At 47.1% G+C, this 24,242-nt stretch overlaps 9 protein-coding genes and 2 non-coding genes across 11 annotated transcripts; 5 read left to right on the top strand and 6 right to left on the bottom strand.

Moving 5' to 3' along the window:
- Nucleotides 1-5,270: 5,270 nt before the first annotated feature.
- HD556DRAFT_1450565 (uncharacterized protein) lies at nucleotides 5,271-6,995 on the top strand (the record flags this gene model as incomplete). The annotated part of the gene is made up of 13 exons (XM_041307784.1): nucleotides 5,271-5,343; nucleotides 5,407-5,439; nucleotides 5,482-5,510; nucleotides 5,563-5,577; nucleotides 5,637-5,675; nucleotides 5,731-5,759; nucleotides 5,818-5,844; nucleotides 5,884-5,915; nucleotides 6,097-6,156; nucleotides 6,212-6,346; nucleotides 6,411-6,642; nucleotides 6,700-6,748; nucleotides 6,804-6,995. 13 exons carry the CDS (start codon nucleotides 5,271-5,273, stop codon nucleotides 6,993-6,995), a joined length of 945 nt encoding a protein of 314 aa, XP_041153080.1.
- Nucleotides 6,996-7,216: 221 nt separating this feature from the next.
- On the bottom strand, nucleotides 7,217-9,332 carry HD556DRAFT_106827 (uncharacterized protein). Its single transcript, XM_041296057.1, has 5 exons — nucleotides 9,015-9,332; nucleotides 7,983-8,870; nucleotides 7,830-7,918; nucleotides 7,591-7,777; nucleotides 7,217-7,537 (listed from the first exon to the last, which is right to left on the bottom strand). The coding sequence occupies exons 1-5, from the start codon at nucleotides 9,238-9,240 to the stop codon at nucleotides 7,452-7,454; spliced, it is 1,476 nt and encodes a 491-aa protein (XP_041153079.1). The 5' UTR covers nucleotides 9,241-9,332; the 3' UTR covers nucleotides 7,217-7,451.
- A 49-nt stretch (nucleotides 9,333-9,381) lies between these two features.
- On the top strand, nucleotides 9,382-10,913 carry HD556DRAFT_1279457 (glycosyl transferase). The gene is made up of 2 exons (XM_041299273.1): nucleotides 9,382-9,800; nucleotides 9,854-10,913. The coding sequence occupies exons 1-2, from the start codon at nucleotides 9,435-9,437 to the stop codon at nucleotides 10,595-10,597; spliced, it is 1,110 nt and encodes a 369-aa protein (XP_041153078.1). The 5' UTR covers nucleotides 9,382-9,434; the 3' UTR covers nucleotides 10,598-10,913.
- HD556DRAFT_1421483 (phosphatidylserine decarboxylase-domain-containing protein) lies at nucleotides 10,914-12,464 on the bottom strand. The gene is made up of 3 exons (XM_041304495.1): nucleotides 11,515-12,464; nucleotides 11,312-11,463; nucleotides 10,914-11,261 (listed from the first exon to the last, which is right to left on the bottom strand). The coding sequence occupies exons 1-3, from the start codon at nucleotides 12,383-12,385 to the stop codon at nucleotides 11,061-11,063; spliced, it is 1,224 nt and encodes a 407-aa protein (XP_041153077.1). The 5' UTR covers nucleotides 12,386-12,464; the 3' UTR covers nucleotides 10,914-11,060.
- A 558-nt stretch (nucleotides 12,465-13,022) lies between these two features.
- HD556DRAFT_1531507 (Endoribonuclease L-PSP/chorismate mutase-like protein) lies at nucleotides 13,023-13,927 on the bottom strand (the record flags this gene model as incomplete). The annotated part of the gene is made up of 3 exons (XM_041309497.1): nucleotides 13,023-13,418; nucleotides 13,485-13,632; nucleotides 13,694-13,927. The coding sequence occupies 3 exons, from the start codon at nucleotides 13,925-13,927 to the stop codon at nucleotides 13,405-13,407; spliced, it is 396 nt and encodes a 131-aa protein (XP_041153076.1). The 3' UTR covers nucleotides 13,023-13,404.
- Nucleotides 13,928-16,994: 3,067 nt separating this feature from the next.
- On the top strand, nucleotides 16,995-18,627 carry HD556DRAFT_1450560 (uncharacterized protein; the record flags this gene model as incomplete). Its single annotated transcript, XM_041307783.1, has 6 exons — nucleotides 16,995-17,166; nucleotides 17,223-17,234; nucleotides 17,287-17,696; nucleotides 17,744-17,892; nucleotides 17,958-18,169; nucleotides 18,242-18,627. 6 exons carry the CDS (start codon nucleotides 16,995-16,997, stop codon nucleotides 18,625-18,627), a joined length of 1,341 nt encoding a protein of 446 aa, XP_041153075.1.
- Nucleotides 18,628-19,008: 381 nt separating this feature from the next.
- HD556DRAFT_t123 lies at nucleotides 19,009-19,101 on the bottom strand. The gene has a single exon. It is a non-coding gene; the product is annotated as a tRNA-Thr (tRNA).
- Nucleotides 19,102-19,626: 525 nt separating this feature from the next.
- HD556DRAFT_1249590 (uncharacterized protein) lies at nucleotides 19,627-20,937 on the top strand (the record flags this gene model as incomplete). Its single annotated transcript, XM_041298862.1, has 8 exons — nucleotides 19,627-19,764; nucleotides 19,820-19,986; nucleotides 20,035-20,070; nucleotides 20,122-20,195; nucleotides 20,251-20,444; nucleotides 20,493-20,621; nucleotides 20,694-20,777; nucleotides 20,830-20,937. 8 exons carry the CDS (start codon nucleotides 19,627-19,629, stop codon nucleotides 20,935-20,937), a joined length of 930 nt encoding a protein of 309 aa, XP_041153074.1.
- Nucleotides 20,938-22,405: 1,468 nt separating this feature from the next.
- On the bottom strand, nucleotides 22,406-22,997 carry HD556DRAFT_1249626 (uncharacterized protein; the record flags this gene model as incomplete). Its single annotated transcript, XM_041298865.1, has 2 exons — nucleotides 22,406-22,608; nucleotides 22,700-22,997. 2 exons carry the CDS (start codon nucleotides 22,995-22,997, stop codon nucleotides 22,406-22,408), a joined length of 501 nt encoding a protein of 166 aa, XP_041153073.1.
- A 93-nt stretch (nucleotides 22,998-23,090) lies between these two features.
- Nucleotides 23,091-23,162, top strand: HD556DRAFT_t124. The gene has a single exon. It is a non-coding gene; the product is annotated as a tRNA-Met (tRNA).
- Nucleotides 23,163-23,261: 99 nt separating this feature from the next.
- Nucleotides 23,262-24,228, bottom strand: HD556DRAFT_1421456 (uncharacterized protein). The gene is made up of 5 exons (XM_041304494.1): nucleotides 24,114-24,228; nucleotides 23,954-24,059; nucleotides 23,683-23,898; nucleotides 23,535-23,639; nucleotides 23,262-23,483 (listed from the first exon to the last, which is right to left on the bottom strand). The coding sequence occupies exons 1-5, from the start codon at nucleotides 24,197-24,199 to the stop codon at nucleotides 23,391-23,393; spliced, it is 606 nt and encodes a 201-aa protein (XP_041153072.1). The 5' UTR covers nucleotides 24,200-24,228; the 3' UTR covers nucleotides 23,262-23,390.
- Between the last annotated feature and the right edge of the window lie 14 nt (nucleotides 24,229-24,242).

The raw sequence follows: 24,242 nt of genomic DNA, 5'->3' as shown, positions 1-24,242 counted from the left end.
CAGGTTTGGTGTCTGGTGAATGGTCTGATGACTCTTTCGTTAGAACTACTCCAGTTTCCATTGGTGTTTGCGACGTTGTCGCATCCTTCATCCTGAATCTCTCGACTATAGTGTCGATGTATGCTTCTTGCGACAACATTATGGTCCGCGCCTTTCGGTCCCTTTCAACCTTTAGTCCTAGGAGCCAGGTAAGCTCTCCTAGGTCCGAAATCTCAAAACGTTTACAAAGCTGATCTTTGAACTTTTGGATGTGCTTTAGGTGTTTTGATGTGACGGCCATGTCGTCGACGGAAACGGTGATAACGGTATGTTCTTCTTCGGCTTGTCGATAGTATACGGCTTGGTCGACTTGAGAGCGCGTGAAGTCGTTACTGAGGAAAAATTCTTCTAGCTCCTCGGACCATTCAAAACCGGCCTGCTTTAGGCCATATAAGCTACGCAATAGCTTTAATACCTTTCCTTCGTCTCCTTCGTTCAAGTATCCTGGCGGCGCGCGCATATATATGTCGTCGTTGAGCTTGGCATTGAGGTAAGCACTTTTAACATCGACTTGATGTATTTCCCAGTTGTGCTTAGCTGCCATCGTTAGGACAGTACGAATTGTCGTCATACTTGAGGTAGGTGCGAACGTTTCTTGATAGTCTACGCCGTACTCTTGGCGCTGACCATTTGCGACAAGTCTCGCACGCAGCTTTACCTTCTCGCCATTTGGTCCACGCTTTGTCGCTAGGACAAAATGGCAAGGTATTATATTCGCGCCTTTAGGTGGGTCCACAATTTCCCATGTCTTGAGTTTCTCTAATTGACCAATCTCATAGTCTATGGCTTGTTGCCATTCCTCTGCGTCTGGTCCATTTAACGCTTCTCTAAGCGTCGGTTCCTTCTCTGCGGCTGCCATGGCCATATATGGAAAAGAATTCGATTGAGTGTTGTCCGGTGAGTTTTCCATTGCTATGGTTGCTCTTTCTCCTTCATTTAACGCTTTGTAGTATCCTGCAGGGGGTCGTACTCTCGTGGTTCTGGGCGTTATTGGGTCTGGAAGTTGCTGTGTACTCTGGGGTGGCGTTTTGGGAGGTTGGCTTGGTGTTTGTGGGACTTGGGATGTTGCGACGGGCTGGACGATATTCGGTATGTTGATCTGTTCTTCCTGGTTATACTCCCCCTCGTCCAGTATGTCGTTACGAACGATGACGTCCGGCGGGACAAAGCTAACATTGCGTTCGACAGATACTCTTCTCTTCTTCGGCCAGTATACTCGGTAAGCTTTACTTTCCTCGTCTATTCCCACAAATTGACCTTCTTCTGCTCTAGCTTCGAGCTTTCCTCCATCTGGTGAGTGCACATAGAGTCGTGCGCCGAATTCCCGTGCGTTTACTAAACTTGGTTTTGCTTTGTGTAGCAATTCATAGGACGTGTATCCTGGGATCGCCCTCGAAGGTAGGCGATTTTGAGCCATGTTGTGTAATTGACGGCTTCGGCCCATAAAAACTTTGGTAGGTCCTTTGCGAGTAGCATGGCTCGCGCGTGTTCGACTAATGTTCGATTTAGTCTTTCGGCTACACCATTCTGCTGTGGGGAATCGTGCACGGTGAGTTGTCTCTTTATTCCTTTTTCCTTCAGATATTCATCAAACTCCTTGCTTAGGTACTCTCCTCCTCGATCCGACCATACTTTGCGCAGACGCGCATTATATTGTCGGCTTACATAAGCCTCGTATTCCTTGAATGCGGTAAGTGCATCGCTCTTTCTCTTCAGGAATGTTACCCTCATTTCCCGACTAAAATCATCTGTAAAGGTGATATAATACAGGCATCCGTTTATCGTTTCGGTTTGTGCCGGACCCCATAGATCTGTATGGACGAGGTCCCCATATGCGGATGATCTGGTCTTTGACTCGTTTGGAAATGGTTGTCGAGTGGCTTTGGCCTTTGCGCACGTTTCGCAAAAGGTAGGGTTTGAACTTTCATCTAACGTTATACCTCTGATCATGCCCTTCTTTATAGCATTTGTGATCGCTTCGTGGGATACATGTCCCAATGCTCGGTGTAATTCATCGATGGTATGTTTCGTTATTGCTGAGTTTGCGCTATGGGTCACTGATGCCGCGATTCGATATAGTCCTTCTATTTGAGGAATTTCGGCTATGGGTCTTCGCTCTGGTGCTGGGGTCAATATCCTGCACATGTTATCTTCGAGGTGTAATGCGAAACCGGCGGTAGCGATTCTGTTGGCCGATATTAACGTGAATGCCATCTTTGGCGTATATAGGGTGTCTTTGAGAGTCACAGTGGTCTTCTTTGTTCCCAAAGGTAGGTCTATCTTTATATCCCCTTTTCCTATGGCGCTGATGGTAGAACCATCTGCAGTGTGCACATCTTGTGCTTCGATGGAGGTGAATGTTATGAACTTCGAGCGGTCTGGGCAGAAATGGGACGTTGCGCCCGAATCGATAATGGCTCCTTGTCTCTCGGCAGGTATGTTGATCCTTTTTGCCACATTTGCTAGATCTGACGTGACAAAAGCATAATCATTTGCTCTTTCGATCTTGTCTGCCGCATTAGCCGTTTGTGTTGGCGCCTTTCCACCTTGCCTTGGTCCCTGACCTTCTTTCCCTCCTCCAGGTCTCCAACAATCGGTTTTGTAATGACCCTTCCTCTCGCAGTTGAAACACGTAACATCCTTGCTTGCGGTGCTTGTACGATTCCTTTTCGTACTGTCCTTGGCCGAGAATGCGCTGTTGCCTCCTTTCTTTGAGGTCTTTGGGTTTGCTAGTTGTCTGTGCTCGTACTCTTCAGAGACGACACTGACTAGCTCGTATGGGGTGAGTGGTTGCTTTGTGATTCGGGCTGTCGCATTGATTGACGATAACAGGGGTCTGTAAGATTCTGGCAGAGATCCCATTATAATTGCGTAGAAGTCCTTTTCTTCTATGCTCGCCCCCATGCCTGCTAGCGTTTCGCGGATGCGAAACATGTCCCCAAAGTGAGTCTTCACATCACCTCCTTCCTCACATCTTGATTCTTGCAACTTCCGGCGCAGATCTATTTGAACTAATTCTGTCTTGCCTTCGTGTATTGTCCGAATTTCGGACCATATCTTCGAGGCGTTGCCAAGGTGCTGGACGCGCAACAATAGCTGATCCGAGATCGTGCTAAATAAGTGTTGCTTTGCGAGTGAGTCCTTCTGTAGATATTCATCTATCTTCTCTTCAAGTTCTTCTACTTCTGTTTCAGTTGCTACCGTGCCATCAGCCTTTTCGTACTTTCCAGCCGAGTTGGTCTTGTATGGGGTAGGTTCTTTGATTCGACCATCAAGGTATCGCATCAATCCTCGTGCGCGGATCACTGTTAACGCTCTTTCCTTGTAGGTTATCCAATTCGAGCCATCGTCGGCAAGTTTGGGGATGGTGTACAATGAGGAGCTGCTGTGGTGCGTGTTATCCATGATTGTCGGAGCAGGGCTCATAACCTGTAGTTATCTGTAGTTTAGAGTAGATGTTTTAGAGTAGAATATTTGATAAAAAGGCTGAATTCATTGTAACTACTTCGTACAATATATATACTGTTAAACGGTTAATACTATGCGTCCGATCCGAAACATATGAAAACGGACTTGTCTGTTCTCCGTGCTGTGCTTACTAATCGACACCGCTCCGGCTATTCCCGGGTAAGTCGGTGTTCCCTACATTATTCATCTATGTATGTATTACTAATCCTTTTACTCCTGTGCTCGTACAGTCATCATGTACGACTGAGTCCAACAACACTGACTCACTACCAATGGATGTTTTGCACTTGTCCGTGTGTGTTTCCGCTTGTTCGCACTTGTCCCTGCTCGTCTGCGCCTGCCGCCACTAACTGTCGCATCTCTCTGCATGTTTGTGTGTGCCGCCGCATATATCTGCTTGTCTACCGTGGTTTACACTGGTCTGAATCGGTGAGTCAATTTTCACGTCCATTGTGTTCTTTGACATTAATGTTCACTCTTGTTCGTATTCCGACAGTTTCGGCGACATTCTCGCACGTTTGCGTTCATTTTGTGCGAGCTCCAGACGACGCTGATATGCTTCAAAAAGGCAACCGTCCTCCTCACTATAAGTGGTGTTTTCGTCAGTACGAGCTTCATCACCTGCTCCCTATTGTCTACTCTTTATATCTCTCACCCCCCAGCTTGTCCCAGAACTCATTCTCCGGCGACTCCACTGTAGGCTCAGCTGTGCTCAACAAGGGCAAGTGCGTAACATTGTGCGGTGCTCTCATCTGAGTTGTCCCGGCAGATCCTACAAACCAATCCAGATGCGCTCAAGAGTCAATACCATTTCCCTGACACTCGATCACTGCGTTTGAAGCAACGGCAGCCATACGCCTTGTACTCCTGTTATTCGATATGCTCTCGCTTTGGACTCTTTTCACGGATCCTGGACGCAAGCTAGTTATCTTTTTTGACCGCCCATGCGTCTTGTATCACTCTCAAATTAGTCTATTGTAATCCTATTCATAATTATCAGTATTGCAAATGGTGTTTTTCAGTGTTTCGAGGAGTATCACGATCTTTGTTGTTAATCCGATCTCAGCGTTGAAAACACTGAAAAATGTCACTTTCACTGTTCTAAACACTGAAATTTTGCACATCTTATCTTCTGGTTCTGATGTTGACTGCGATTCAAAGATACAAAATCGTGAAAGCCAGTGTTTTGGACCCTGACTTTCAGTATTTAAAACACGGATTTCCAGTGTTTTTACTTCCCACAGTGAATTTCTATATAAGTAATACAAGATCTGGCACGTTCTGAACGTTGTTTGGAAAAATAACAATAACTTGGAACTTACCGAATATTCCCTCACAACTCAAAAGCCTTGAATTTAGGCAAGCTTCGTAGTTTTGTTCGTTTAATGCTTAGGTGTCCCGCGATCGATACTGATAGTACTGTCGTATCAAGTGGCTCCAAGCGCCGTTTCAAATCGTGAAAAACACAAAAACAAGACTTCCCTATCCTGCACTAACCATTTTATGTAATTGACGTCCTTATGATACGAAAGCCCGATGACTGAGGAAGAAGGCGTTAGCGAATTCCTTGGAAGTGGAGCCCACGCATCTGCTATGCAATCGTGACATCTAGTACGTAAAGTTTACAAATACCTTATATTTCGGTTGCTTGGTTAGTAGTACTAACAAGGTGGTATATGTAGTACATATAGCGCGAATGTTCTATGTCATGCGTCTACCAAGTTCACCTCTCTCATCCACACCAATTCCAATTCTCTACCGATATGACTATAGTCTCAAATGATCCCACTTGGTGGCCGACCATCAATGCATATCGTTTTTCCAGCTATTTTACAGGTTCGTGGACTACAGTCAGATGTTGAAGCTGATGTCTCAATAACTTCGACGGCGGTTTCGTAGCTGCCGCTTTCGTTGGAGTGACATATGATTGGGGTGAGCATAAGAGCGTTTAAAGGACTGCTGATATCTTACAAGTGTTTTCAGCACTTACACTCGGACAAGAGGTATGTCAATACTATAATCGGAGCAGCCATCTCGCTAAGAATGGTTTTATAGGTCGAACTGATCTGGGTAAGTAGAATCTCATGTCAGAAGATCAACCATGAAGATACACTTAATCTTCATTACAGAGGCAACGCTGGTCCCTAATGACAGTTCTGTATCTCAGCGTCTGTAGCTTGCCTGTCACGGTTGTCATGTTGTGCTGACTTGAAAGTATCCTAGGTGCGCTACCTTGGGATCTTATATGCTGCGTAAGTTCGGAAGGTTAAACTATCAGTGTCGTGCTAATCTGCTATCCCTCATAATCAGCCTGTACATGCTGAGCATGTCTCTTTAGTACATTCACTGTCTCTACTTCTGACCAATGGCACACAGTCAATCTTCAGACCATCTCGCTGACAGATACAGTGAGTATTCTGTACAGATGCCTGCTATTTTCATCCAATTAACCGTGTTGCCCTGTAGGAGTGAGTGTGGTATTTACTAACTTCTTGGTTCACTATAATGACCACCATGCTATACGGCTACAGATGTGAGTCTGTTTGGAGTGCGTGCCACCCGAAGCCGATCACTCACTAGATTCCTCAGGCTGGACTATGTACGCTGTATGGATTTGGATGAATGTTGTGGTATTTGCAATGTTGTGGGGTGAGCTTAGCACTTGCGGCTCAGTGATATTGAAGTAACTGAAACATGCTGCAAGTCATCATCATCACTCGGTTACATGCCATGTATCAAGGATCCAGAAAGATCCTGATATTTCTCATTGTCACCTTCCTGGCTGTCAACGTTTTCGACGGAGTGGACGCCATGATGATAACAATACATGGTTCAGGAGGTACGCTTAATTGTGGATACAAATAAACGTGCATGGGGCTCAATGATGAATATTTGAATACCAGAGGAACTCATTCTCTCCGGCACCCATCAGTGCTCGTTTGGCTATCCGGAAGATATCCTACTTTTGAATTCTGTTGCTTGGGTACTCTCCATTGTGTGGGAGGTCCTAGCACTGTGTCTCGCAGTCTGGATTGCGGTAAAACACTTCCGTGAACTGCGACAACATTCGGCAGGAGGGATTATCAGGGACTGTTTCGTGGTGTTGATGAAAACTCACATGGTTTACTTTGCGAGGTAAGCTCGTATTGTCATTATTATTCCTTTTTTTCCACTGAGGGGCTGGACGTGTAGCTTTGTTGTTGTTTCTTGCTTCGAGCTCATTATTGAATTCACTCCAACGGTAGGTCAATCTTTTACTTACCTCTGCATGCTAACGCAGTTAATCGTTTCTATAGGCATATTCCCTGGAAGCTCAGCTTTATTATGGGTTTCTTCAGGTTTTCTCAGTCGTGCAGATGTTTGTGCTGGGACCCCGCCTGATCCTCAGTGTTCGAGAATATCTCGTGGCCGATTCCGACACAGTAACTGGCATGGTCTCAATTGCTTTCCAGGAGCGTGTGCATATATCAACTAGCAGTAGTGTGTGAAGGGCTGTCTGTTGCTCTACAAAGAGTTGGGGAATTTGCTTTTATCTTTATTTATGGTATTAATCTGAGTTCCGAAGTAGATTGCAAGTTCTGGGCCAAGTTTTCGTCATGTATTTTCTCGCCTCATTCAATGTCTTTTCTCGAAGCACGGAAGCTCGTGCATGCGTAGCTTGATGATGCAATGCATAATTGATCAGTTGTTACAATGCATACTACCAAAATTACAATGATTTAACAACCCCTTGAGGGTCAAATTGAACGTGTCTCTGCTAAAAGTTGTCCCAGACTCGTATGAACGATATGAACCAACTACAACACAGCAGACAGCATAAAAATTGTATGTCTCGTTCAACAACATGACTGGTCGTGTGCACCGTAAATGCATTGCTAGCCTGGCGTGGATATAGCTTCTCTGTTTAAAAATAAAAGTCAAGAAGTAAACAAAGCAAGTACCTCTCATGAGGGGGATACCGGAGACCTAGCACCGGAACCAGCATAAACACAGTCCATCTTCACGTCCGGTAGCGGGTGATCGCTCGTCCCTTTTCAGAAGTGTCAATACAGCATCACCGTGAGTATAGTACAAATGCCCCACCAGCATGACAGTACGGAATTCCATCCTCCTTGTGTCCCCACCACATCACAGGCGACCACTCATCCACGAGGTTGGCGAGCGTCTGGACATGGCCATATGCAGCCGGCTGGGGACCGTACGGTCGGCGCAGTGCGACGAAAGTGAAGAAACAGGCAAATATAACGAGCGCAATGCATAAGTTCCAGATCTGCAAAAATGTGAGAATGTTATAAAATTTTACATGGGCAGTAAGTGCGAACCTGGGCGGTGTACATATATACAGAAAAAACAGATACAATCTCGTCAAAGGCTATGAAAGATACACTGAATGAAAGCGCAAACATCCAGTCTGTGATCGTCGAGGATAGTGTTCAATAACACTGACAACAAAATACCAAGCGTGAATGACTCACGCAGGAAAGGCTTCGCGAAGAAAAGTATGAGACAGATCGTATGAGTCAAAATCGGTTCCAGCGGGTTCGTCGCCACTCTGAGTCCTTTCCCTCCGGTAGCGCATCTCCACTGTCTTTCGTTTCGAATGACATTCACGATGAGCTCCGAGCAATGCAACATAAGCGTCAACGGTCCCTGGACAACTGCGATGTTGACAAAGAACAGAGTCCACGCCTCAAGATTGACATCTGTCATAAAATATGAGAAATACGAGACGAGTTTGGACTGCTCGTTCTGGAAGAACGACCACGTCCGTAGGGTCAGCGGAAGACCGTAGAGGTCCGAGAAATACATGACGAGTACGGCCCATACAGCGCATGCTACAACAATTACCCAAAGGAAAATGACAACTTTCCGGATGCTAGGGTGAGCATGCCACGCAGAGGGCTGTGTCTCTGGTGGCTTCGCTGGACCTCCATATGTGTCTAGGTCAGACACACGACGCATGCACCGGAAAGGATCAGGGGTCAATTGCGTGTGATGGAGCAGCGCGGCGGTCAAGTCGAAAGGTGAGGAGCTCCACGTCATGATTTTGACAGCTCGCATTCCTGACAATGCGATCATCACTTGGAGGAGGAGTGCGACGCCCAAGATAAGGAGAGGAAACCCGGCGACGGCGACGCCTGTGGAGACTGGCATGGTCAATTGGTCGTCCAGATATATGATGAATGAGGCCGAGCTGTAAGATATAATGAGGAGGACAGCCGAGATACCATTAAGCAGGACACCGTTAGGGTTATACCATCCACGAGCTGCGGTCAGAAGGCGCAGATTGGTGTTGAAACGAAGCCGAGACTCTGAGGCTAGCGCAGAGCGCAATGAGATGCCGTGTACGAAGCCTATGGACTCTGTACATAATGTGACAATTAAGTTGAGTATCAGGGGATATATCTTCAATTGCAGCCACCATGGATTTCTGGTATTCCCCTTCCAATCCATCATGTTGAGCGGGGTTACTCCCGCGATTCCGTGATTGGCTAAAGTTACAGTACCTGCGGTAATGCATATGCAGCTGAAGATACTTGAACATGCCACTCCGATAAGGGCATATCTGCGACTCGTCAGACTGCGGTCGTAGAAATCGGTTCTAGTATCAGCAGTGGACTTCGCATCAGATATTGGGGAGTCAAAGGCTTGGTGAGCCGGGAGTGCGTTATATGCAAGAAGGTTGGATGGATACCAATTTTCTTCCGTCGGTTTGGAAGAAGCTGCCAACATGAAGAGAGGCAGAGATAGCAGGGTCAGGGCATGATAGACACGCAGAATAAATATATTTCGCTTATGATCATAGCCTCTGGAAGACTAGTTCGTGCGCCACAGGCGTGATGTGATGTGTTATGCATTTATGATCAGATCTTACATAATGTATTGTTTGTGTGTGTGGGCGTCTGGTGCAACGTACGTATTACCACATGACAGAATATACTCCCGATTCCTTCAAACTCCTACTAGGAAAGCTCGTCAAGACTCCCGAGTATTTCACTCCGGAAGACCTTAAACTCGCACTTCATCACCTTTTTACCCCAGATGCTACTTTTCCCGCACAAGTAGGTGCATTCCTCGCTGCCCTCCACATAGAAAGAGTGGAAAGACGCCCAGAATCCCTCGCTGCGGCTGCTGAAGTATTAAGGGCACGGGCGTTACAAGCAGATATCGAAGATGGAGACACGGATTTTGTTGTCGATATCGTTGGAACTGGAGGTGATGGTCACAACACGTTCAACGTTAGTACCACAGCAGCCGTCGTTGCCGCAGGCGCAGGCGCTCGAGTGATTAAGGTAAGATTACATTACATCTACTGCAGTGATTTATCTGACGAATAAAAAATAAGCATGGAAGCAGGGCTTCCACGTCCTCATCTGGATCAGCAGATCTTTTGCAATCCCTTGACTGTTCATTTACTGCCCCTTCACCAGGCACTCCCTTTCCCATATCTAAGGTGCCATTCACCTTCATCCTCGCGCCTCATTACCATCCTGCACTCGCTATGATTGCACCATACCGCAAGTCCTTACCCTTCAGAACGCTCTTCAATGTCCTTGGGCCCCTCATAAATCCTGCACGTCCACGAGGAATGGTTTTGGGAGTGGCTGAGCGTGAACTCGGTCCTACCTTCGCTCAGTCCCTCCGTGAAGGTGGCGTCGAGCGCGCCCTCGTTGTATGCGGAGCCGAAGGACTTGATGAGATTAGCTGTGCCGGCGACACGTACGCGTGGCAATTGGAGGATGGCAAAATTACGGAAATCAGATTGCACCCAGACCTTTTCGGACTAAGTGTCCATCCACTCTCATCCGTTACTGGCGGAACACCGACAGAGAATGCAGGGACGTTCAAGGCATTGCTTAACTCGGGTAATGATATACCGGTGTCGCTGATACCCGTTTTGCACTTTGTATTGCTGAACGCATCAGCGCTTCTGGTTGTTGCAGGTTTAGCTTCGGACTTCAAAGAAGGGGCTGCGCTAGCGATGAACAGCATAACGTCTGGACGTGCATGGGATGCCCTTGTAGCCTTTCGAAATGCAGGCAGGGAGGCACTGAAGGAGACAGGCGGATCTCAAAATGGCAGAGCTTGATGCGATCATCGATGTACTTTATCCGACCGGCTTGCATACCTCAATCTCTTCAGTCATCTATACTTGTGTACAAGTTATTGCTGTCTTTTTTTGATAGGATTCTTCTAGATGTGACAGACTGTTTTGAATTGAGCGGATTTACGAATGTAACGAAGAGCATAGCTAAAGCATATGCATGACTCGGAGACGTCGCCTTCCATTGAATGCATATGAGAAAGACGAAAAATCGGAGGCAGTAGAAATACCAAGTTGTAGAGCCGTGCCCGTGCGTCGTCGTTCACCTACTCAGTGTACAGTTTTATCCCATTCTTTAGTTTGGTCCTTGGTGAGATGGATTTGCGAGCAGACTCGTTTGATTATGTACGTATTTAAATAGTTCAAAAGCTATGATGATACATGATTGGGAAAATAGAATGCGCTTACATTCAAGTTTAAGAGATACTGATTTTATAGCAGTTTCTGTTTACTTCCTTGGTGCCTTCCCAATAGACCAGCCAACTTTCATCAGAGTCTCGGTTCCAAGTTTACCCGGCGTCCGGGGCGAAGAGTTGGCCACAAGATCGGAATCCCATTCGGCCATCCCCGGCTCGAGGATAGCAACGACAGTGCTACCTCCGTATGCGAAGTACCCAAGTTCTTCTCCACGCCGAACCTTGGAACCCGCCTGATGGAAGTGAGTTTGGCATGCTAGACGATCATGTTCGGTAGACGTACCGAAACGGTCCACTGGATGCTTCCAACGAGCAAGGCGCCGACTGCAACGAATGCGATCTTCTTATTCGTCGCGTCATGGTTTAGAAGGAGAACCGATCTCTTGTTGGCAGACAGTACATCAAGATTTTTCTCGTTGACTGCCTGCGGGTTGACTGCAGAAGGTAAATTCCCATTCGTTAAGTGCTGCAGGTGGCGCCCCTTACCTGTGAAATACTGTCCAGGAATATCCCTTGGTTCACCGATGACAGTGACATCCGCAAGCGAGTGGAAGCGGTGATAGTCTGATGGCGCAAGGCGGAATGATGCGAGAGAGCCGCCTTCCAGCGCCCGGCAGAGCGGATCGGATTTGTCTAGCCCTAGGAGGGCAGGGACTGTGAACTCGTCCCCCTTGATCCAAAAAGTCTGCGCATCGTGTATCGCAGGGTATACGACAAGCCGGCAGTCCGCGGCACTGCAGAATTCATGATCAGGGTTCTGCACAGGGCGGGCTCCAGGCTTAAGTTTCCGGTAGAAGAAGTCATTGAAATTCTTGTATGCTGGGCTATCGGGAGGATATAACAGCTCGTTTGTGTCGATGTTGTAGGTCTGAATGAATGACGGGATGTGACTTCTAGACTCGGGCGAGTCGTAGATCTGCCCCTCACGCTTGCTCTGCTCCATCAGAAGTGCCTCGATGCGCTTGCTTCCTTCCAAGAGCTTGACCTGCTCCCTTCCATAAAATAAGATATGCATGCCCAAACGTGCATATATCGGCATGCTTTCAAAAATTCGCCGATTGGTGCCTCTAATTGCGACGTAGTTGCCAACGTGGTACTTGGCTGCAAGAGATTGCAGCTGAGGCACGAATTTGTTCAACCAGACGTGATGGCCAGCCGCAAAGTGATGTAGATGGCCATGGATGCCCTGAGTGACATCGTTGCGATTATCAGCATGTTGAGGATCGGAGCGCTCCACGCTCTCTTTGAAAGCCTCGATAATGCTGCCTTCCAACATCTCCATCCCTTGTATCCCTACTTGGCCAGAACCCTCAACACCACCTGGCTTGTTGAGCTCGGATTCATTCAGCTCTGTCATTGTTGCGATAGAAGAATATTAAGAGAGGTTGAAACGATGTGATCAAAGTCGGGTCAGAGTTAACGTTGATCGATTAGATACCATTAATAAGATGTGAAGTACAAATACTATTGTAACCAAGAGGGGTGCAAATGGGAAATCCCGAACATGGGGTAGACTGGTGACGGCAAGCCCGGCTATGTTGAGCTACACTTCATGGGTCCTGTCAACGTTCCGTCAACGTTCTGTTATCTTATCTGGTCCGAAAATAAATATCAGATTGATTGCTGTACAATAAGGATTGCAGACAAAGTGAGATATGCATGAGCAAGGCACCGAGGGCATTTTCTGCCAGAAACAACGATCCGAACCTAAGATGTCAAGATGAGCGGGGCGCATGAGGGCTACAGTAACCTGCACTCAAGATCGTGATGGACTCTGGGTATTCGGGAGCGGTGCATCGGGTAAAGATCATGATGCTGGTATTATGAATTGTAGTTTGAATCGTAAATTTGACTTAATTCTGCAGTGTTTAAGTTGATTCCAAGACGTATGCTGCTGAGGTAGGCGGGAGCGAACGAGTACGGAGAGTTTGCAAGTAGTGGTACGAAACGAAGAAGAGAAGATGCCCCGAAAGGAAAAGATTCCGCCACAAGTACGTACATAAATAGTGCTATATTCGCTCGACCAGATTTGACTGAGCCGTGCGTGTAATTCCCCAAACACATAAGTAAGCCTAGCGAGGTGTCTGTGTCAGACACAGCTTGGACTGTTACAAGGGGGGCGAGACACATCGTAGCTGCGGCATGGTGCACCTTGCAAGTATAGTGTCCATCGTCTGTTGAAATCGACAAGGCTAATTTTTGTGTGTTTTGCATCCTCGACAATTTTGTTCCTAAATACAAGCTTATACAAATTTTGTGACTTGATGTAAATTTAGCGCAGGCCTGATGTATTGCGTGAGGCTCTCCCATTGCACGTGTGTCCGACGATCTGCGTATTAATTCACGGTGCTCCTCGTCATAAAGAGCCGTGAATAATCACTTATTTGCCACTGATATTGAAGATAAATGGCGCATTATTAGTACACCCGAAGAAGTTCACAGTACGAGGGACTAACCTGCTATGCACTCGATCTCAAACAAAACATCTTTCGGAAGCCGAGCAACTTCAACGGCTGAACGTGCAGGCTTGTGTTCCGAACCGCTAAAGAACTCCTCGTAAATCTTGTTGACGGTGGCAAAGTCCTCCATATTTTTCAGGAACACCTATATAATGCATCATCCGTCAAATTCGACTCGGAGACAGACGACTGTGTCAATGACATACTGTAGTCTTGACGACCTTGCCAACTGAGCTAGAGCTGGCTTCAAGAACAGCCTTGAGATTTGTGAGGGCCTGCTTGGTCTGTTCCTCGATACCGCCTTCGACTATCTGCATCGTGGAAGGTACGAGGGGGATGCAACCAGACACAAACACGAATTCGCCGGCTTTGATAGCTTGGGAATAGGGCCCAATGGCTGAGGGGGCGTTGGGCGTCGAAACCGATGTGATCGTAGACATTTGTCGTTGTGTTCTGGCAGTGAGTGCAAAAGCGGGGTATTGCGGGAGACGAAGAGCGGTTGTCCTACAGCTGGGAGGCCCATCACGGAAAACTAAAGATCTTGACTGCAGGCGAATTATACCCAACATCAACTTGAATCGAATATTATAACCGCACAAGTGACGAATCCGATACACCCGAAAACGATAAGTGCTACGATACCATGAGAATGATAAGATAAGATTGCCTAGTAGTACTACGTCTATGAGTAGTTACTTGGCTTGTATCCCATATACAGGCAGTATCCAAATGATAGGTGATGCGCGGAGAATATAACACCATTCCTAGATTACAAACAGGAATGAGAGGGCACAGGGAAAAAAGGATCCAGGCATGGCCCTTGCGACCACTGAAAGTTGGCATGCCTCAATGAGGACGAGAGAGACGGGCTGAGCTGCGTCCTGCGCGTGAACTTCAGTGAAAATCGATAGGAAATAGACGGATACGTGTCGATATAGATTGAAGAAAGTAGAGCAGGTAGATTTTATCATCGTGTTTCGAGTCTTTCGAAAAAAAAAAAAACGGCACTTTTTGAGACGCGAAAAGATAGAGGTCCAGAGAAACTTTTGGTGTAGGTTCCCGTTTTGCTATGTCAAGCACAGTGGTGTAACCAAGAGGGGTGCAAATGGCAAATCCCGGATATAGACTGGTGATGGCAAGCCCGTCTATGGGCAGTTGTAACCATACTCTGCAATGTTTAAGTTGATTGCGAGATGTATGCTGCTGAGGGTGTGGTGGGTGGAAGGAAGGAAGGAGTACTACGGAGAGATTGCAAGTAAAGCTCGCCGGATGTGCCAAAAAGTACCAAACAAGGTTTCGCTCCCATGAGTCCCACGCAACAAGTTCTTGCTTCCTCGGCTTGTTTGATTGATGCGTTCCATGTGACTGGCAGGTTTCAAATTAAGAAAAAAACTTTACGAAAAACTCACTCGGAGTGAGCGCTGTGAACAAAATTCGAGTCTTGATGCCACGGCTGAGCGCTGAGATTTGACGGTGAACATGGGCTATAGCGGGACCACACCTATAATTAAACTAGTGTTGATTCTTCTGAACTTTAAATGATTAATAAGTAGACGTCGTACTCGCGGAGCAAACTTACTACTACTCATCTTCATCCCGGCCTCACCGAACCTAGCGATGTATCTAACAGGGACTCCAAGTGTTAACGTTCAGCCCTACCACTTGTCCATGGCTGGTGACGAAACTATTACTGCACCGGTGGCCAGGGTCTCACAACCTTACAGGTACGAACCAAAAAATTGTGTGACAGAACTTTCTTAGACTTGTCAGTGAACCTGACAAAAAGGGCCGTCGAGCTCTCGAGGACTCAGGAGCAGCGGTCGAATACCCGGGCCTACCTCCTGGCCAGTACCTCTTTCAATATCTCGGAAAAGGGCATTACAACAGCGAGCGTCGATACCAGGTCTGACTCGTTCTCCGTGGCATGGACTCGGAGTACGATTTACCTACATAGGAGGTGGTCACTGATGATTAATGAGCGGCCAGCATCTGTCAGCTTGAACCCTAAAGGAGTTTCAGCCGACTTGGACATTGTGCCCTTCTAACGGCGCGATCGCTGTAAACGAGCTGTTGACAGGTCCTTAGCGCTTAGCGCAAGTGCTTTTAGATTCCAAATACCACCACTATGATCTCAGCAATGATGAAGCTATTGACAATAATAGTAGAAATGGTGGATAGGTGCATGTCCCATAATATTGATATTTTTCATTGTCAGGTGCAAGCTTACTTGAACTCAACGCTGACGAGCGCGCAGGGAGGATGGCCCTTTTCGTGTTTGGTTCTGACTACACATCAGAATACTCTGGTAGGAGGACACGTGGATTACCGTTGCCATATTGTTGTGATGTGGCCCACTGCCGCATCTGGTTAATTCCTCGATTCACCTCTCTCGTGCGTACCATATCATTTGTTGAATTTACTATACTGCTCATATAAATTGATTCAATCAATCTGGTCCGGCTCGACCTTTTTCACGACCTGAAGCCAGGCCGTACACTTTGCTCGTCCTGTTTCTCCTTGACTTCCGTTCGAGGAAATGGAAACACCTCAAGATCTACACATATGAACATACTACTTTGTAATTGTGCGACCCAAGTACTTAACCGAAAAACTGATCCAGAAGATGATGACTGTTATAGTCCGACCGATGACAACGAGTCACCATTTCCCTTGGCGCCGTCGCTTAGAGTTGCGCTTCTAGCGGCCGCCTAAATTCACCAGTAACCGTGCACAATATCATCTTTAATTATGATTTGGTGTCGGTCTCAACTTAGGCGAATACCTTTTTGGATAAGACAAGGGAGGGTCAAACGGCGTGTCGTCACGGCGATGAGTCTGAACCAGATCGTTTAAATAAGAATGCCGCGGCGCGGCATGTATCGGATCTAGCGAGTGCACGGCACGACGTACCTAAGTACTTATAGTTCCGAAGTGGAATTAATTCATGTCATTCTTTTGTTTCTTTGCCAATTGCAACAGAGTTGACAGAAACGAATGTTGGACGAATCAGTGTAAGCCTCGTCAACTATCTACCAGAAATTCTTTCACTTTGGCAACTCAAACTAGATAGGATATTGCTTTTGCTGAACGTCTCGAAGCAACACGGGCTCGGTGCACAATATCGTATGACACTACTTTGTCCGGTAGAAACCTGTGCGTGAGTGCCCAAGGTTGTTGTTCATTGTCTCGGATCAACTGTTTGTAATACTAATGACAGGCTCACCGTCCATAGAAATTCGAGTTTCACAAGTAGCTTTGTGACATTGTCTTCCACGAGTTTGAGTTACACTTTACACACGACAACATGTCATTCACTGATCTTCGCTGCCTGATCAAATCAGTCACACCGGGCCTTCATAATGCCATGTCTCAACGGTACTACATAATCTGCAGGAGAAACTCATATAATCTTTCTCCTGGTAACGAGTGCGATAATCGTCCTTCTGTTCTTCTTGGTCACGCCTTCTTCTGCTAGCGTTGCTGGTGGTGATGAGGCGGCAGTTCAATATGTTTATCAAGAATGTGATGCAGGGCTTTCCGAACATCACTGGCATACGATGGTTCAACCTTTCTGTCCTTGTCATCACACCAGCTCTTTCGCTGTATGGCTTGCTTTATGTTCCCATCCTTCAGAAGACTGTCGTTTGCACTGTCCTCTATTATATTTATTCCATGCTTGGTAGGTGCTCTGCAAAGGCTGATCGCTTCTTCCGATTGTTGATTTTGCTTCACCAGGCATAACTGCTGGTGAGTGGTGGCGATAACCTTCATGGGATGATATCAGAATGTGCTGCTCCAGGATACCACCGGCTTTGGTCACACAGATCGTATAACGCTTCGTTCCCCTTGCAGGTATTCCTTATTCTTGCGGGGGCGAGCGCAGTGCAAGGCTCGTGTTATTGGTGGGCACGCCGCCATCGTTCTCATCACAGGCATACCGACACGGATCTGGACCCGTACAACTCAGAACGAGGCCTCCTCTGGACGCACATTGGATGGATTATTTTTAAGTCAGACTTGAAACCAGGGCCAGCCGATGTCTCTGACTTGGGCAAGGACCCTCTCGTACAATGGCAACACCGATGGTACTTTGTCATCCTGACTATTTTCGGGTACTTGCTTCCAATGATCATCCCTGGCTTGTTGTGGGGAGACTGGAAAGGCGGATTCTTCTTCGTTGGTGCACTTCGTATGACCGCGTGTCATCACGTGAGTTCCGTGTTGTTCGTCTAAGACAAAACTTGACCTGAGTCCAGTGCACTTTTTGCATCAACTCCATTGCCCACTATCTTGGAACTACGCCGTACGATGACAAGCACACACCCCGCGATCATCTTTTGTCCGCTATTCTCACTATGGGAGAAGGATACCATAACTTCCACCATCAATTTCCCATGGACTACAGGTAGCAGTTGACATCCATTGCGCTGTTCTCAACGTCATTTACACAACTCTTGGCCTTGTCACCAGGAATGCATTCCGATGGTATCAGTACGACCCTACCAAGTGGTTTATCGGTGTCTGTCACTATATCGGTCTTGCCTCCCATCTCCGCGTTTTCCCTAGCAACGAAATTGAAAAGGGCGCACTCACGATGAAGATCAAGGCTCTCAAGGACATCCAGGACTCAATTGAATGGCCCGTACCTCCGCAAGAACTTCCTGTGGTTTCGTGGAAAACATGTGAGTGACTCCACGTTAGCACACGTTCAATCGTTGCTAATCAATATCTCCATCGGCGTGCTTTGAAAATAGTCCAGGAAGAATCCCAGTCTCGGACCCTTCTCCTCATCTCAGGTTTCATCCACGACGTGTCAATGTTCCTTGATAGCCATCCGGGAGGATCCGTTTTACTCACACGAAACTCTGGGAAAGACATGACGGCGTCATTCTTTGGCGGTGTCTATGCCCACTCTCACGCAGCGCATAACGTGCGTACCATGACACTATTTGCTTATTCATTGATGCTAACGACTAACTCCGACCCTCCGTTGACCGCTGTGAACTTACTTGCACGTTACGTCATGAAGCTCCTTGGGATGATGCGTGTGGGCATTCTAGCAGGTGGTGTGGAAGCGCCAGCAGAGCATGCCATCCCACCCAGTCAGCGACTGGTCATACGTGCTAACACCTCCCATTAATAATATAGCTGCTTGACTCAAATGTCTCTGGTCTTATTGGGTTTGGGAATTTGTGGATCGACAACCATGCCTCCCTTGGCTAGAAATTGGAGACAGAGGTGGTGCATGCTCATCAGGAGCAGTTTGATATAACAAAAAGTGAATTTGCAAGTGTTAAAATTCTTGTGGGCATGTATTTTTCCAAAATTTGTTCTTGAATATCTTGAAAGTCGTTGCGTACCTGTAGTTTGCGGATCAGTAATTAGATGATAGATGTTTATCAATTCACTACATAGTCTCCAGAACACGAAAGACTTGAGTCGCCTTGGTATCTTCATTATACTACGTAATAATGCATGAAGGAATATTCGAAGGCCGAAAAAATGAGCAAAACAAAACATTTGCCCGCTGGCTGGATTGAACAACCGACCTCATCATCTCTCGGATCTCCTGATCCGTTACAAGTGACGCGCTCTACCACTGAGCTAAGCGGGCTTGTACAACATTTATACGTAGCTATACATAACCCGTTACGCTTTAGTCACCGCACTTCAGAGACTCGGAATGTTCCAGCTTTGTCTGACGCAAAGACCATGCAAAGAAACAGTGGTTGGGACCCTCGGTTCGGATGCTGTGAGATTGCCGGGTGGGCGGGAAAATAAGCTAGCCAGGTAGACTCATGAATGACCTCTATTGCATGGGATAGATAGCTATATACGATGCTGGGTATACGTATCTATTCAAAATATATTTGAGTGAGAACAGCACGGATATTAATTCTTGGCTATATTAATACTGGGCGTGGAGAGAGGACAAAAATATGAGGATACTGTGTAGGATCGAGTGAGATGGGAAAGAAGTTCAAAGGACTATGAAGAGAAAACCATGTGGTGCCGGTTCCTTCCGAGCACTCACACATAGACAGCAACCCCGTATTGGGGTTAGGGTTTTGGATGGTTTAAGTAGCGGCTGACAGCTGCTTCGTGTCAACGATATCCTTCCCGCAGGCAACTTGAAGCAATGGACAATGTTCTATCATGGGTCACCGACGCAGCACCTCCAAAGGCCACTTTTTCCGTTGACCAAATTCCAGATCTGACAGGAAAAGTAATCATTGTGACTGGTGCCAATACGGGTATCGGGAAGGAGACTGCAAAAGTGAATTACTGTTTTATGAACGAAGCTGAGGGTTTGTGTTGACGTGGACTCCAAGGTTCTGCTCGCACATGGCGCAAAAGTTTACATCGCGGCCCGCAACCAGGCTGCCTCAGAGGAGGCTATCCGTCAACTGAAGCAGGAGACCGGAAACGAGGCAATATTCTTGAAACTTGACCTTGGAGACCTAAAGGCAATCAAGGCATCTGCTGAAGAGTTCCTGAGGTAAGAGATGCGCCACCTAAAGAATTGTCAGCTTCAAATATCTGACAGCAAAGAGACACAGCTACATATCCTTCTAAATAACGCGTGAGATGACCTTTCTACCTCGACGAGATCCATGGTACTGAACATCACTAGTGGTGTTATGGTACCCCCCATCGAGCTAGTGACTGCAGATGGCTACGACCTCCAATTTGGAACGAATATCCTTGGTGAGAAACTTAACACCAGCTGACACCGAGATGACCTAGGACTGGTACATTTCAGGCCACTATTACTTCACAAAGCTTCTGCTCCCCATTCTAACCTCGACGGCTAAAGTCACTTCTGAGGGAAAAGTCCGCGTTGTAAACGTCGCTTCCTGCGCCCATTTATTTGGAGGTCTCGATTTTAACACCTTCAAAGATAGCCCGGCTCGAAGGAAATGCTCAAAGGGCAAACTCTACAACCAAAGCAAATTCGTACAGCACTTCCTTTAGTGTTGAGGAATAAGGCTGATCATGGTACAGGCAAATGTCGTGTTCGCCCTTGAATTGGCGAAACGATATGGAGACCAGGGTGTTATTTCGACGGCACTGAATCCTGGCAATATCAATTCGGATCTGCCGCGTCACGCTGCGGCACAACTTCCAAGTATTGTCAAGAAGATTTTAGTAATCCACCAAATCCTCATGCAAAATTTTCAACGCTAATGGGGTTGTCAGTTTAAGGTGTTACTGTATGATGTGTCGCAAGGCGCCCTTACGCAGTTGTATGCTGCTACGTCCCCAGAAGCTGCTAGCTTGAATGGCAAGGTGAATCTCGGGATTGAACTTGTGTGATGTTGTGGTGCTGAAATGTCTCTAGTATCTTGTGCCATGGGCTCGCGTCAGACCGCCTAGGCAGGAAACCCAAGACCCTCAACTCGGCAAGGCGCTATGGGATTGGCTGGAGGAGCAAGTCAAAGATGTATGATTCGAAGATGTTGATAGCATCAATGGACATCATCTTTTTGTAATGCCTAAGTCTACAACTGGTGAAAACGGGGATTAAGGAGCAACAAGAGAAGGAATGTAATGCGGTCTTTAGCCTTCTTCATCGGAGGAGGAACCCAGAGGGATAAAGCGCTTTGCACTGGAAGCAGTACGTCCGAGCTTGAAAGTACATGTTAAGCCAATCGTCCGTGAACATGTACTGGCGCTCACCATAGACATCTGCGCACGTCGATCACGCAAACTCATCGATGCGGACATGGAATCAAGCGTACGTAACGATGGTACCGAAGGACCAGGACAGGTGGATGAGGTGAATGCCTGATTCGACGTAGCAAATGTGACTTGTCGCCGTGCCATTCCACTCGCAGAATGCTGAACCTGAGTTTTCAAAACGGACTGGGCTGGAGCCAGTGCTGGAGACGGAGACAAAGACGATAGCGGTGACGGCGGAATGGAGACATGACATCTCAGGGGCGAGCGAAGAACTTCTTCCAACTTGATAGCCTTCGAGGTTGGTTGCGGATGGATGGATAGAGCAGCAGGTGCTGATTCTGGCGTCTTCCTATCTTTGTGAGCAGTTGGTGGGACAAAGTTGTCGGGCTTCGTAGCCGTAGTAGAGATATTCGAACTGATTGGTGCGGTTGATGCTAAGGGAGTCGCCTCGTCTAGTCGAGCCGATGGAAGTGGATGTCTGTCCGACTGAGAGGAAGCATGCATCCTTTGAACATTCGTTGGAAAATTGGATGCAGGAACGGAAGAAGAAGGAGATTTGGTAGCGGGCTTTCGAAACTGTATCATAGTGGCGTGGTTGACTAGAGGAGGCAGTATGTCAGCGAGGGGCGTCCTCGCGGTGTGTTTAGGCCTTGGTGCTGCAGTGTATCCGCCGCTAGTAACAGAGCCACACGCGGGAGAAGTCAACCTGTCGGCAATTAGGGATTCGCGCACATCCAGGGCGTGTTTTACCGGAGAATTCGCCGTATGCGGTCCCACGAGCGCAGGTGAGGTAGTAGGTAATACGCTATCCAATCGCCGCTTCTTATGATGATCTGTGCAAGGGCTACTCGTCGCCGGGTCGACAGAGTGGGGCCGGTCAGATTGTGAGCGCCCTGAATGTGCGTCGTCTTGATTTAACCGAGAATTGGTGCGCTTGCGGGTGGAACGATTCTCAGGAAAAGGGGGCAGGACTGCTACAGCTGAATTGGAAACACTTCGCATGCTGTTCAAAGGAACGGATAGATCGGATAAAGTAACCTTCATGCTTTCAATATCGCGGCTCAGACTTGAAATGCTGGATAAGACGTTATCGGTTATGAACGTTTTGACCTGATCCGCATACAAAGGGAAGGTTTGTACAAGTGGAAGAAGGGGAAGTACCGCGGTTAGTATTGAATGCTGCTGGTCCTGTATAGTTTGCATAGCATGATTCTGAGATTGAACGAGCTGTGTAATCACCGCCTATCAGCTGGGTGTACTAGAGACAAAGCGGGATTAGTAGTAAAAATATGAAGTACCATTTGAATCGCATCTATGCGCTTGTTTAGAGCTTGTATGCTGTTTTCTGCCGAAGATTGTGATTTTTGGACCAATTCGAGAGATGATGCTTGCGATGGTGCACCGATGCAAGCCTTTAACTCGGTTTGCACTTTCTTTGCTAAAAAGAGTGATGAGAACATAAACCGTCTCGTTTACAAACGTTTCGAATGGTTTGCCATTGAAAGCATATAATATAAACGCACACTCACAACTATTCGAGATCTCGTCGAGCACGCGTTCATGTTCACTCTCTGATATCCGGCTACAGTTTACTACTTCAGTCTTTGCGTCCTTGACGTTAATGAGTAAAGTGTCCACTCTCGTAGAGAACTTTTCGAGGGTCGCCTGCATATCGTGAATGAGCATTCGCATGGAAGTGTTGGTCCTGTCGACTGGTGCCATTGAAGGAACCATGGGTGTAGCGGCAAAGTCGCTAGACGCCGGAAGATCCTTCTGGAGAAGATATGCCCATAGTGCATTAGGCGCTGGCTTCCGCTCGGTGCTCATGATGTTATGGAAAAAGAGACAGTCTGAAAAAGTAATGAAGATACTAATTTCCCAAAAGAGATCAAGGATGTCAACATCTACCAGTTGGTCATCAGCAGCATGACGCAGTGGAAGCGTGCAGGGCTCATAACCCTGAGGTCACTGGATCGAAACCAGTTGCTGCTATCAGTCGCTTCAATAACTCTTTTGCCATCCCATTTTCACAACTTGGGTGTTGTTTTTTTAAAAAAAATTGATTTCAGCGGTCAACGAGGCGTTGAGGAGTTTCTGGGGTGCAAATTAATAGATTACAATACTCTTGCCAGTACACTTCGTAAATAGTTTGTACAGCAGTAATCATCAACCAAAAAAGCGGACTGCTACTATCTCCCTAAACTCATATCGTGGCGCAATCTATGGTGGTTGCGCGAGGCCGACATTCTCTGCTGATTCAAGAGCCCATACTCCTATTTCATCCTGCGGGAGCTGACTCCACTTCGCGTAAACCTATCATATTTGTTAGAATGCTCAAACAAATCCAATGAAAAAATCACGCACATCATCAAGGATATCCAATAATTCCACCGTCTTAGCATCTGCAGCACGCTGTTTGTCGTCATTATCCTTACACCGGGCGTACAGAGCAGTATTCTCTTCCTCAAGCTGATAAAGTCAGAAAAATTTTCAGCGTTTGAGAGTTACTTACAGCCTGCAGTTCTGCTCGTATACGTTCTACTTCAGATTCCATCACCCGGACAGTACGTGCACGAACAGCAGCACGTGGTGCGAGGTTTTCTCTCCATACATCCTTGCCATGTATTTCTCCACGTTGTTTTCGAGCTCTGGCTTCCGAGACGACGGCATGGAGAATGTTGATACTATCCCTTACATTGAACTCCTTAAACAAATTCTCACAGCTTTGCTGAGAGCCCGTCTCAGTAATTGCGCATTCAGTGGTGCTTAAACACGAAACTTACGTGTATCTGATCCTCCATATGCCTCGAGACGGTGTTAAAAATGCCCTCTGCACCATGTGGCTCTTCCTTGCACCAGAGCGTGAAACATTCCTGAAAATCTTCGTATCTGCGCGACCATTAGTTCAAACCACACGTAAATATGAGTAGCCTTGATACTCACGTCCATTTATGTGCTGAGCGCGATATGGCAAGTTGTAGTGCTGAGTGAAAATGGGTCCACCGTTTGCTGTCTGGTGCTGTCTTCATCGCGGCTTAGGTTAACGTGCCAGTGCACCTGGCACGTGATCAA

Source organism: Suillus plorans (assembly GCF_016647745.1).
Source record: "Suillus plorans strain S12 chromosome Unknown HD556scaffold_107, whole genome shotgun sequence".
Lineage (NCBI taxonomy): Eukaryota > Fungi > Basidiomycota > Agaricomycetes > Boletales > Suillaceae > Suillus > Suillus plorans.
Note: the sequence above shows the minus strand (reverse complement) of the source record. Positions and strands in the feature narration are given on the sequence as shown.

Excerpts from the sequence above, each read along its gene's own strand:
- HD556DRAFT_106827 (XM_041296057.1), bottom strand. The coding sequence starts at position 9,240 with ATGTTGGCAGCTTCTTCCAAACCGACGGAAGAAAATTGGTATCCATCC. Across the intron at positions 8,871-9,014 it reads CTGCATATGCATTACCGCAG|AGTCCATAGGCTTCGTACAC; the intron begins GTACTGTAACTT and ends CATTATGTACAG. Across the intron at positions 7,778-7,829 it reads TATATATGTACACCGCCCAG|ATCTGGAACTTATGCATTGC; the intron begins GTTCGCACTTAC and ends ACATTTTTGCAG.
- HD556DRAFT_1279457 (XM_041299273.1), top strand. The coding sequence starts at position 9,435 with ATGACAGAATATACTCCCGATTCCTTCAAACTCCTACTAGGAAAGCTC. Across the intron at positions 9,801-9,853 it reads CAGGCGCTCGAGTGATTAAG|CATGGAAGCAGGGCTTCCAC; the intron begins GTAAGATTACAT and ends ATAAAAAATAAG.
- HD556DRAFT_1421483 (XM_041304495.1), bottom strand. The coding sequence starts at position 12,385 with ATGACAGAGCTGAATGAATCCGAGCTCAACAAGCCAGGTGGTGTTGAG. Across the intron at positions 11,464-11,514 it reads TCCTGGACAGTATTTCACAG|TCAACCCGCAGGCAGTCAAC; the intron begins GTAAGGGGCGCC and ends TACCTTCTGCAG. Across the intron at positions 11,262-11,311 it reads GCATCCAGTGGACCGTTTCG|GCGGGTTCCAAGGTTCGGCG; the intron begins GTACGTCTACCG and ends CACTTCCATCAG.
- HD556DRAFT_1421456 (XM_041304494.1), bottom strand. The coding sequence starts at position 24,199 with ATGAAGACAGCACCAGACAGCAAACGGTGGACCCATTTTCACTCAGCA. Across the intron at positions 23,899-23,953 it reads ATATGGAGGATCAGATACAC|CAAAGCTGTGAGAATTTGTT; the intron begins GTAAGTTTCGTG and ends ACGGGCTCTCAG. Across the intron at positions 23,484-23,534 it reads TATTGGATATCCTTGATGAT|GTTTACGCGAAGTGGAGTCA; the intron begins GTGCGTGATTTT and ends CAAATATGATAG.